At 48.6% G+C, this 12,562-nt stretch overlaps 1 protein-coding gene and 1 pseudogene across 1 annotated transcript; one reads left to right on the plus strand and one right to left on the minus strand.

Annotated features, from left to right (window-relative positions):
* Positions 1-1,345: 1,345 nt before the first annotated feature.
* On the plus strand, positions 1,346-4,504 carry LOC105311537 (annotated as a pseudogene).
* A 2,918-nt stretch (positions 4,505-7,422) lies between these two features.
* Positions 7,423-8,379, minus strand: LOC105311538 (olfactory receptor 13C7-like). Its single transcript, XM_011387519.1, has one exon. It carries the CDS (start codon positions 8,377-8,379, stop codon positions 7,423-7,425), a length of 957 nt encoding a protein of 318 aa, XP_011385821.1.
* Positions 8,380-12,562: the final 4,183 nt, after the last annotated feature.

Here is a 12,562-nt window from a genome sequence, read left to right on the forward strand (position 1 = left end):
GGGACTGGGAGGGGACTGAGGGCTCAAGCAAGGGCTGTGCTTACTCGCTGGAGGCTAAGCCCAATGTCCATTATACAGACGGTGCCACTGAGGCCAGAGCGGGGCATGGAATGAAGATGCTGTGTGAATGTGGATCCATTTCCACTGTATGTTCACTGAGCTCAGGAGAAAACTGGGAAGAGGCCGAGTACCAGGAAGGGGTAGCTATAGCTCTCTAAGGGATGAGGCCAGGAGGAGTAGAGCAAGTCTCTCTAGAGCCAGGTGACCCCTGCCTCCCTTTGTCCTAGCGCAGAGAGGAGGACCCGAAAAGGCCTCCTGTTCTCCTGTGTCCCCTGCTCCTTCCTGCCTTCTTCCTAGTGTTTCCTTCATTCTGGTGTCCCTCTCACCTTTCCATACCCTATCTTTCCTTACCCCCAACCTCTTCTGTGCCCAGGGTCTTCGTGCCCAGCATCACCTACAGGGTTTCAGCACAGCTCGTGTGTATAGGGGGCCGCGGGGCATCTGCCTGCCCCCTGACACAGCGCCTACGTCCCGAGGCTCCACCTCTGCACAACTCAAGCTCTGTGGCCTGTGGAGGTGCCTTGGTATGCCAGCTGGAGCTGGCACTGTCCCCCTGGGGGCACTGGGTCTACGTGCGTGTGGAGACACCATCCCGGAGCCCTGGCAGGACGATGCGTGTGTGCGGTTGCAAGGTCAGAAGCCCCACATCTGCCCCAGCCACCCAGCTTGTGTGGACCTCTGTCACGGGGAAGAGGCAGACATAGTGGCTGTGTTCACTGACCCTCTGCTATGTCCCTACAATCTCCCTGACCCCAAACAGACTCCTTTACACTCCCCTAAGCCCTTCCATTGGGAGCTTTAAGTCACTGGAAGACCTTTAGATAACTTTTTGCACCTGATTTAGGGCTCACTCAGGGACCTGATTACTCTCCTTGATTTAATCTCTTTCAGTTTCCTGGGGGTAGGCCGGGACAGCTAGGACCTCTGGGATGCTGTTCTTGTGAAAGACTGTGCAAATCAGTGAGAGGGCCTGTTATCTGTTTCCACAGTGTCTTCGTTGTCCTTGGGGAGGGAGAGGTGACCTCGATTCCCTCCAACATGACATTCTATTAGTGGTTCCACTAGGAAACCGCTGGGCCCTTTCCTGTGACCCTGGATGCTCCATACTCCCAAGGGACATTTGATTCTCACCCCTTCCCACTCTTTTCTAGATCCTGCCTGGTTCTGATCTGGTACGTGGTGGGGCTGTAGGGCTGTGAGGGGAGCAGGCCGCTGCTCCGATTTCCTCTGCCCCACAGAGTGCCCGAAGCCCAGCCTGTCTCGAGCCCTGGTCCTTGGAGTTGCCATGAACATGCCCCAGTCACTGGGCAACCAGCCACTGCCCCCAGAGCCTCCAACCCTCGGGGCCTCTGTGGAGGGACCTGGGGCCACATCGCCACCTGAGCACTGCTGGCCAGTGCGCCCGACGCTGCGCAATGAGCTGGACACCTTCTCTGTCCGTTTCTACATCACCTTTGACCACAGTGTGGCCCTCCTCACTGAATGACCCGCAGTGTTTGCCCTGAGTCTGCTGCCGGTACTGGACAGTGGAGATGTCCTCAGCCTGGAGCTCCAGCTCAATGCGGTACTTTAGGAGCGGGGGAGGTTGCCCTATGGGAAACTCTAAGGAGAAGGTGTCTGGGTGTGGGGGCCTGTACCTCCTCCTGGAAGCCTATCCAGGTTGCTTTCACCCAACTTTATTAGACCAATTCTGGTCAACACGCCCTGAGTATTGACTCTACTAGGACTGGGCTGGCTCAGGCAGGGCAATTGAGAGTGGTCCAGATTTCTCCAGTTTTGTAGGCTAACCTCCCACTTACTAAGGGCGTCTCTCTACAGCAGGTGCATATGCCTCTCTTGCATATCTCCTGTGATGGGGAGTTCACCACCTCTTGCGGCCGTGTGGTCTATATTTAGAGAACTTTGATCGCTAAAGGCAGTCCTGATACTCCATCAGAATTGTTCTCTGTGGATTTTGACCCACTGATCTTTGTTTTGCCTCAGAAGCTATATTCCAGTAAATCTATACCTGTCCTTTAAAAAAATGTATAGACTTGATTTTCGAGAACAGTTTTAGGCTAACAGAAAAACTGATGGAAAATACAGTTCCCATAGCCCCCCTCTTTCGTTCCCTGAATGGTTTCCCATCATTCACATCTTGCATTAGTGTGGTACATTTGTTACGTCCCTCTCTTATTTTAGCCCTTCAGATGCCCCTCAGCCTCCCTGTAGGTGAACAACAGCAATGTCTGAGACCTCTCCCCATCCTCTGTTGTCTCCTCTGTTAATACTTTTGTTCATCATGTCTCTAACACAAGAGATCTGAGGTGGTCTGACCAGTGTGACAGGCAGCCTTTGTGCAGCTTGAGATCAAGTTACTTCTTTCAGCTGCTGCGTCGTACTGTGATCTTCTGGGTCTTGTGGTGAACTAAGATCTCTGGATCCTTTTCGTTTCCTGACCTTTCATTTTCTTCAAAGCAATTGTATTTATTTACTTTTTAATTATAAAAATTATGGGATCACAGATAAAAGCTTTGGAAAATAGAGAAGGACATCCTGAAACACAGCTAACTGCTTAGCTTTTTAGTATGCATCCTCCCAGTCCTTTTCCACATTAACTGGTATATTTATCTAGTTGTAACCAAGGGGCATAGACATTTTTGTGCCCCGAGCTTCGTTCATGAGATCCGTCGCCTATTCTCATCTCGTATGTTTGCAGTGAACTTTTTAACTTGAATGGAAGAATTTATGTTTATCTTTGGGACATTGCCTAATATTGGTTTGGGTCTTGGGCTCTCTCTGCATTCTAGTTCATTTACTCCAAGGGGCATGTGCATACATTCCACCCATCTGCACGCTGTGACCCTTGCTACACACCTAAGACAGCTATTGTATTTATTCTAAAAGGTATATTGGCACATCTTCTCTGACCTTTCCCTCTCAGTATTGTGATTTTTCCCCTTGGATCAAGAACTTGACATTTGGATCAGAGAACTGCATACCTAGAGGACATTGTTTTCTTTGGCTCCCCGCCCCCCAGCCCCCCAATGACCGTTACTGAATAATACTTTGGCATAGTGCCCTGTCCTTACATGAGGAAAGATATCAGCAAGTTGTATGAAATTCACTCTCTTGTCAAGAACAAGGTACATGACAGCACACAGTGCTTCTTTGATAAGGACTTACCTGAGCACCAGCCCTTTGGATGCTGTACTTCCCATGTAACTCTGATGAATCTTTATCTTTTGGGCCCAAAAATCTGGTTACTCATGTTTCCTTCTTTGCTTGCGTTGCTTGGAAGTCAGCATCAAATATCTGGCCTACATCTAGGGACGGACTTTATTTTCCATGCTGATATTTAAATTTCTCTCATGCATTTATTTTATCCTGTTATATGTCTTGAATGAAGCGAGCTTATGGCATCCTGTTACCTTTATTTTCGTAGACAACCCTTTACATTTTCTCCTGTGGAAATCTGGTTTCTTTTCATCTCATCTGGGTTGCTGCATTTAATCCCTCAGACATTCTATTACCACTCTTTAGTATCTGGGATCATTTCACCTAAGGAGTATGTATGTTTCTTTACACACCTCCGGTCTTCAGACCCAGGTGAAGAGATGAAGATGATTGAAAACTTTCCAGTTACCTTTTTTCACAACTAGTTTCTAGATCCAGCAACAGCACCTCGCACCTTTCCCCAAGAAGCTAGATAGGACTGAAAAAGAGGGTGTTCTTTCTAGCCTGGACAGGCTAAACGATTCTGCCCAAAGGAAAGGATTTGGAATTGAGTCTTGCCCTCTCATCAGCCTTTGAAAGATCTCTGCTGTGGAAGATTGGGTGTTTCCCAGTTTTTCTGTTCTTGAAATGAAGGGAAGTGAGAGGCTTTGGTGTGGAAAGCACCTGCAGAATTGGGATGTTCAGTGAGGGCCTGAAGGAGTTTATGGGGCGGAGTTAACTGGTGTAGGAGTCTGAGGTGTTGGTGGTGGCAGGGCCTGGAGGCTGTGACAGCTTCATCTTCATCTTCATACCTGCCTCCCCAGAGCTCCATACGCCAGGAAAACGTGACAGTGTTCGGATGCCTGACTCACGAGGTGCCCTTGAGCCTAGAGGATGCAGCAGTGACCTGTTACAAAGGTGAGGGTGAGGAATGGGGGAAGGAGAGGATGCTGGTAGTCCGGGGCGGGGTTAGGGTGGGGGATGGTACGGAGGAAGGATGGGCTAAAGACTCTGGGAAGTGAGGGCAGGTGGGTGAGGGTTCTTCAGGTCCTGACCGCACAGTGATCCCTCTTCTTACTTACTGACTCCTCTCTTTTGTGCTCAGAGACCCTGGCTGGCTTCCTCCTCTCTGTCAGTGCCACCTCCAGAGTGGCCAGACTGAGAATCCCATTCCCTCAGACAGGGACCTGGTTCCTGACCCTCCGTTCCCTTTGCGGGGCAGGGCCTCGGTGAGTGGCTCGGGGAGAGAGGGGAGTGCGCTGCTGGGCCCCGGGTGAAGTCCCCTCATTTTTGGACCCTTCTGTGCCAATGCTCTCACTGTGTCCCCTTCTTCTCTCATCCTACTTCCTAGTTTAGGGAAAGTTTTGTTAATCTGGAGGTGGGGAAGACTTATTTTTACTTACTGGTTAGCTATCTATTCCTGTATCAGAAATATTCCATCACATTAAGATGTATAGAGTCAAGTCCCAGGACGCATGAACCCAAATAGCTGGGATTCAACATAGCAGAATAGAGATGGCGCTGAAGAGGGTGACAGAGGGGCCTCTTGCGGCCGTGTGGTCTATATTTAGAGAACTTTGATCGCTAAAGGCAGTCCTGATACTCCATCAGAATGTTGGGAGAGTGTTCTGTCTGCTCACCACTGTCCACGTTGCATTCCTCTCCTGAGATTTCCAATCTTCCAGCTGGTCCTTAGTAAAACACTTAGAATGCAGTACAGTGTCTAGCCTGGGACACGATGTGTCTACTACGTGGTAGCCGAAGGTCAAGAAGTGTTTGGCGTGAGAGGAACATCAAGGGGAGACACAGAGGAAGGAAAGACATATTTATAGGAGAACGAGGAATAGTTCAGTGTTCCCCTCCCTGGAGAGCGTTTGTTGGTGAAGTGGGGGTAGAAGCAAGCAGCCGGTAATGTCGGACGGATAGGCGTGGTATGGTTTTTATCCTGTGGGAAATGAAGCAGTGGTGGGATTTAAGCAGGAGAGTATCGTGATCAGATTGGTGTTTTGTTTTTTTTCAGATTGATGTTTTGATGGCTAGTGCAGAGATGGATTTTGGAGTGTTTGAAGGAGAAAGATGCAGTTACACACTGTTCCAATATTTGAGAGAGATGGGGCAGGCTTAAGGCAGTGTCAGTGGAAAGGAGGGGACTGATTTAAGAGCTGTTAGGAGGTGGATTATGTAGGATGTAATGGCTGATTAGGTGTGTAGGATGGTGAGGGATTAGAGAAAGTCTGTGACTTCCGTGTTTCTGGCTTGGTGACTGGCAGGTGATGGTGCCTTTCCCTGAGATGGTGATAGAACTGTGGGCAGAATGAGTTCAGTTTCAGATAGTTTGAATTTGAGGTGCCTGTGGGGTTTCTCTGGGGAGAGGGCTGGCAAGAAGACTATGCTGGGCCGAGTAGCTGAACCAAGCCTAGAACTTTGGTTTCTGGATCCCAAATGGGGTTCCTGGTTATCTCCTGACTTGTCGCAGTGGGGCGGGGGAGCCCAAGATGCCAACAGCCTCAATCTGCCTGGAATACAGGGGTGTGGCTGGCAGATTCTGTGGTATCTTCACTGTGTCTCTCTATACAATGCTTGGCAGCACATAGCTCAATCCCCAGGGTGACATTACGACGGCTTCAGATGACAATTCTGGTCAGTAAACCTTCTATAGAGAAAGCTGTGTGGGAGCTGCAGGCATGAGCCAGACCTGGCTGAATCCTGCGCTCAAGGAGCTCACATTGTGGTGAAACATCACATAGCAAAGCAGAATGGGATAGATGCCCAGTGAAGGTTCCACCCAAGTGCTGTAGGATGAAAAGGAATGAGAACACTTTTAACGTGCATCAGGAAAGGATATATGAATGAGATGATTTCTAAGCTGGCTTTGAAAAATAGTCCCAGGGGTTATCAGCGAGTAGCATGAACAATGCATGGTGGTCTGGACAGTACAGATATAACACAGCGAGTGTGACCATATGATGGGGTTAGTGGAACATCAGGCTGAAGAAGCTGGATTCTGAAGGACTCGAGGACTCAGCTGAAGATTTTGGACTTAATGCTGTGGTAATGGGAGCCATGAAAGGTTCTATATCAGGAGAGGGATGAATCCGTCAGGATTTGACCACAGTGGCAGAACCACTCTGACTGATACAAGGGATTTGTCATGGCGAAGGGACCTATACAAGTGTGGGAGCAGTTGCTTTATCATTCTGAGTCCCTGAGAGGTGAAGTCTATGCAAAGCTGTTACCTCTGCATCTGATGTTGGGCCTGAAGCCACTGTAGATAGCTGGGCTGGTGGGCATGAAGTGGGGGAGGGTAAAGGCGTACTAGCCCCCGGGAGACAAACTAGAACCTGTGTCTGGCTCTCACTGCCTTCAATCTCAGTGACAGTGGTGACCTGCAGGAAAAACTGGTACTCTTTGCCACGGAGTTGCACTTGGCACAGTTGAAGGAGGTGATCCGGTGGGCCCTGGAGAGCTGCACTGACAGCAAGGTGGGCCAGCAGATCAGCAACAGCATGTGTGGGCTCCCGCGGCATCTGGTGCCCCTTCACTTTTGCTGTCCAAATTTCATGCAAATTTCTCTCATGGTCACCCCTAACCCAGAACCATACAGAGAAGGAAGTTCAGGGAGGCACAGTTCCGACCTCGTTAGCTTGACCCAGTATGAGCCACCACAAGTGAGAGATCTAAGGAGAGCTTGCCCGGGACAATTAACCTGGCAGTGGCCAGTAAAGGATGGATGGTCAGAGAGAGGGAAGGCAACTGTCTAGTAGCTCTTGGGCTGACGGTAGGATGGTGAGGCATTAATTAGGCTGCTCACAGCTTTCTCAGTCCTCCCACTCCTTCCAGGCATGCAGTAGGTGTTCCGCCCCTCCCCCTGATGTTCGTGGTGGCCATATGCCTTGTGTCGGCCAATGAAATGTAAGTGGAAGTAATATGCCATTTCCGAGTGGAAGCTTGAAGAGTCAGTGCAGGTCTTGTTTTCTCTTTTTCTTTTGTCATGGTGACCAGTAATGTTCCAGATGGTAGTTGCTTTATCAACTACCATCAGACAGAGGGTGGAAGACGATGATGCAGAGCAGACTCCGCTCCGCCAGCCAACCTGTAATGGACGTGTAACTTGGTTTTAAGCCACTGAAACTTTGAAGTCATTACCACAGCATAACCTGGCCAATCCTACCTGAGAGTTAGGAACGTTTTCCTGGAGAGCAGATCTCCCTGCAGCAGAGCTCTGGCAGCAGCTTTCACCTCTGCGTTCCTCAGGCTGTAGATGATGGGGTTCAGCGAAGGGGTCACGACCCCATAGAACAATGCAATAATCTTATCCAAATCAGGACCTTTGGCTTCGGGCTTGAAATACATGAAAGAGATAGTTCCATAGAAAATCATCACCACTGTGAGGTGAGCAGAGCAGGTGGAAAAAGCTTTGCGCCGGCCTGCAGCAGAGGGCACCCTAAGGATGGCGTCAAGGATGAAAATGTAGGACAGGCAGATGAGTAGAAAAGGGGCCAGCGACACGACAGCTGTGGTCACCATTCCTAGAAGCACATTGAGAGAGATGTCCCCACAGGCCAGTTTGAGCACTGCCAAGTACTCACAGAAGAAGTGGTTGATGACATTGTGGCCACAAAAGGGGAGGCTCCAGGTGAGAATGGAAAGCAGCAGTGAGTTTGCAAAGCCTGTCCCCCAGCTTAGCAATGCCATCTGCATGCACATCTGCCCACTCATGAGCTCTGGGTACCTAAGCGGCTGGCAGATAGCCACATAGCGGTCATATGCCATCACGGCCAAGAGCAGGCACTCGGTGCAGCCTAGCGCCAGGGTCAGGTATAACTGCAGGGCGCAGCCAGGAAAGGAGATGGTCCTCTGGGCTACTAAGAAGTTGACTAGCATGAGAGGCATGAAGGAGGATGTACCACAGATGTCCATGAAGGAGAGGTTGCTGAGAAAGAAGTACATGGGGCTGTGCAGGCGGGAGTCCAGCACGTTCAGCCCTATGAGGAGGGCATTCCCCAGCACATTCACAGAGTAGATGCCCAGGAAGAGCACAAACAGGACCATCTCTAGGTTACTGTGCCCGCATAGCCCCAGCAGGACATATTCTGTCACAGCTGTCTGATTGTAGCCACCCATCTCATTCTCCCTTCTTTCTCATCTGGAAAACACAGGTATTAGAAAATGCTCTGAATGGCTTAGAAGTCAAGCTACCTGGTTGTGTGACCTGGAGCAGGTCAGCCCTACTTCTGGAATTAGTTTCACCATCTTCGTAACAAGACAGTTGGATTTGAGGTCTGCTAGCTGGCCCTTTCAGCTTCGTAGTTCTGATGTAACTCTGGGGAGACGAGGCACATTTTCATCCCGTAGGGTCTTTGCTGTTCTCTCTAGGGTGGACTTTGCGGAGAAAATAGAGTAGGGTTCATATCTGTCGAGCTCCTTTGGAATCTGAAGAGTTCTTGCCTATAAAAAGGAAGCATCATTTTTAGGTTATGACTTCATGTGGCTGAATTATGTCCATAGTATTTCAGATTCATTCACTGCTGAATATTTTTTGAGTGCCTATTCTATGCTAGGTATCATTTAGGTCCTGGGGCTACAGCACTAAGGAAAATAAGTGGACAGAAAAATGCCACACCTATCACAAGGCTTTTCTTTCCTTCAGTTAAGTGAGATGAGTTCTGGAAGTCTGGTGGGTGATAGATGATACTCACTTAGTGTTCCTTTGAACATTTCAGCTCTGCAGATGTGTAAGCCTGATCTCTGGTCACCACTCCTTGAGGAATCAGACCACTCACTGATTTTTACCTACAAGAATATACATATCCCTGCAGAGCCACTGGTCACAGGATTTAACCCTGATCATGAAAGATATGTGACTCCTTCTTGGCCTCCATTTTGCTTTTTAGGATAAATGATATTGGCAATGAAGTCACACGAGGACGGAAGACCATGTTCTAATCTGGCTGAGATGATGTTAGTTGTTGACCAGCTTTATACAGGGCAGGGTGGGAAGAGGCTGCAGCTTTCTCCCAGGTAGCCTTCATTGCTCTTCTGAGCTGATCATCCTGCCTCCTTGGGAAATGCCAGTATCAGGTATTCACAGGAGGGAGCTGAAATGTCCCCACAGCACAGTAGTCTTGTTAGACAGGAAAGCTGTCTGATGGCTCAGGTGACCTCTGGTCTAAAGGAAAAATAGGAGCTGAATGTGAACTGTTACCATTCAGAAGATGCAATCATGCCTGCCCCTAGCCCCTTCTCTATTGGATTGAGAGGCCAATGTCCTGGGATAGCACTGGAGTCCTGTCTGTTTTTCAGGGATGGATTTTCCCCTCATTCCTCCTCCTTAATGACACATTACGTTTGTAGTAGCCGAAGGGCTCACCATCTCCTGAATAAAACATGTCATTTCCTAGTGCTACATCTTTGCCTAAGAAGGTCCCTTTTATAGGCTTGTCCTCCCTCCCGTAGTGGGGGCGGTCCTGCTCATTCCTCAGATCCCAGCTCTCTCTCTCCTTTATTCTCCCTCCTCCTTCCTCAGAGTTACCTGCTCCCTTCTTGTGCTTCCTTAGCCCTTGGCCATCGCTCTATATTCTTGTATGATGTGCTGTGTACCTGTCTCCTCTGCTACACTTGAGAGCTGGACTCTGTTTCCTTTCTTCCAGCACCTTGTAGAGCGAGTGCTGCCAAGGCTGTCTCTCAACAGAAAATCAATGCACGACTCAAAAAACCTAGCTTTGCATTCAGCTTCAGCACTAACTAGGTATGTGATATTAACCAAGTCACCTGGCCACTCTGAGACTCAGTTTTCTTCTAAAAAATGGGGATGTTGTATAGTTCAGATGAGACATACACAAGAAGGTGCTGGTGAGCTGCCCAGCACTAACGTGTTACTGAGTCTCCAGCTTCAGCCACAAGGCACCTGCTGGGTCTGTGCTCAACATCTCTGGACAAGATCTCCAGCTTCTGTCATGACCGCGGTCCTTCCAGAACCTGTGCTGGTTTCCCTTCCCTCAGTTAAGATGAGCTAGATTTTGCTGCGGTAACACACAACCTCGTGATGTTTGTCGCTTACCATGACAAAGGCTTATTTCTCATACTAAATTTCCTTTGTAGGTATTCAGGAGGCTTTGTGCCATGTCATCCTCCTGACTGACGAAGGTTCCACTATCTGGGACATCACTAGTAGTTATAGCTGGGCACACACTATCTCTCTCTGGGCTTTAGAAACCTCTGATATTCTCTTTCAATCAGGTGACTCCTGTCACCTCCGCGTACAACCTGCTGGCCCTTTGTAACCCTACCAGATGGCCAGAAGGAGAACTGGAAATAATGCTGTGTATTTAGGTATGATGGCATTTCACAATATACTCAAAAAACCACTGTAGCGTCTGTCTTCCAATGTGTCACACTCTGTCATGTCCTGGAAAATCAGGTTCACAGAGAGGAAATGGAGTGTCTCTGAGAATAATTGTCTACATTCCCCAGTTGTACACCTCTTGAGAGCAGGGTGATGCCATGCAGTGGGACGGGGAGCCCTGGACTGGGAGTGAGGCACCTGGGTGAGATACTTGTCTGTCTTCTGATTCTGCTATATGACATCGGTCAAATTTCTACTCCTGTGAAATGGAACCGTTCACTTAGGTGATCTCTGCTACTCCGTCCCCTCCAAAACATTTCCTCACATCTTTCTCGCAGCCTCTAACACTGAGGTCTAACAGAGCCAGGGTTACCTTGCAAGGTGACTATCATATCAATTTCATTGGTTGGTAAAACTAGTTTGACAATTTAATACTTATTTTAGGCTTCACAAATAATTTTAAAAAGATACAAGATGAAAGCTTCTGTTGCAATTTTCCTGACATGCCTGGATCTAGGATTCGTGCTTCACTACCACCTCGCTGCATAGCAGAGCAGATGAGTGAGGGCGACGGCATCGGCCTGCCCAGGCCCCAAGTCCCCGACCTGCCACATGCTGACGGTTTCTGAGCATCAACTTCCTTACCTGTAATGTGGAGATAAGAACAGTATTTCCTTGTGGGTGTTTTTTGGAGGATCCAGTGAGGTGATGCATGCAGAGCTCTTAGCATAGTACTTGGTCTGTGCTAAGTAATTGATAAGTGGTAGCCCGTGTTGGTATCATTCTGTCCTCTTCCCTAAGCAAATATTCTGTTTTGTTATGTTTAATATAGATTTAATGAGAATAGTCAGTATGCTATGGATTCGGCTTGCCTCTTACCTATTTGCCAAGTGGGAATAGTGCATGCAGGTAGCTGGAGTTGGCTGCCAGGTAAGCCCACCTGACGCTTGGGAGAGCAGAGCTGGGAAGTGCTGAGTTCCTTACAAGCAGACACACTGCGTTGGGATGGGCCAGAGCCAAGCCCGGAAGACCAGCCTCCCAGTCCCCTGCCACATAGCTTGTCTGCTCCCTGTCTTCAGGGACCTTGTAGTCCCTGCTCAATTTAAAGTTCAAACTATAGCCACACAAGTTTGCAGGTTTTGCAGCTGTCGGTCTTTAGAGACCCTAGGTTCCTTGCGCTGCCCCAGGAGGGCCTGGCTGGGGTGGGGTGGGCACAGGAGAGACGCTGAACAGATGATCTAAAGACGGGATCTCACTACAGTCCAGTGCCTTGGATCTGAGGCTCGGGGGCTGTGACTCCCCTGCCCTAGGCCTGGGTGTCCTGGGCTGTGAAAATGAGATGTCTTGGTCTAGGATTGTTGTGAGGACCTAGAATCATGAAAGTTTAGGGAAGTGAATTGCCGGATAGGGTGAGGCCTTGAACACTTCTGAGTGACCATTGAGTCTGAGATTTAGTCAGGTGCATGAGTTTCTATAGGTTTTTTCTCCTTGCCCTTCCCATTTCCTTCTCTTTCCTTTCCTCCTCCTTTTCTTCACAGTGAAGAATGACAACTTAACATCGTTTAGGGACTAAAAATCAGCCTTGAATAAAGCAGCAGCTGCTGCAAAATTTTCCGTCATACAACAATTTGTCTTTTGGAATTTTTATCAAGACATCAGGTGACTATTTTTACCACTTATTTTCTAACTGCTCATAGAACAGTGCCCTCTTGCCATTACATTCTTAGCATTTCTCATCATCACTTACCCTTCAAAAAGTAACATTTCATGCCACCCTGGACATTCCTGATCCCGTCTGATCTGAGACCCTAAACAGGGTCAGGCCTGGTTAGTAATTGGATCAGAGACCACTTTGGTAGGCTGGGTGTTGTAGACGTAAAATAAATTAATAATAAATAATAAATAAATAAATATCATCGATCGATCGATCGATCACATTTCTGATGGCTACATCACATTCTA

Source organism: Pteropus vampyrus, unplaced genomic scaffold (genome assembly GCF_000151845.1).
Source record: "Pteropus vampyrus isolate Shadow unplaced genomic scaffold, Pvam_2.0 Scaffold1000004741, whole genome shotgun sequence".
Taxonomy (NCBI): domain Eukaryota; kingdom Metazoa; phylum Chordata; class Mammalia; order Chiroptera; family Pteropodidae; genus Pteropus; species Pteropus vampyrus.

Coding starts and splice junctions, on each gene's coding strand:
- LOC105311538 (XM_011387519.1), bottom strand. CDS start 8,379: ATGGGTGGCTACAATCAGACAGCTGTGACAGAATATGTCCTGCTGGGG.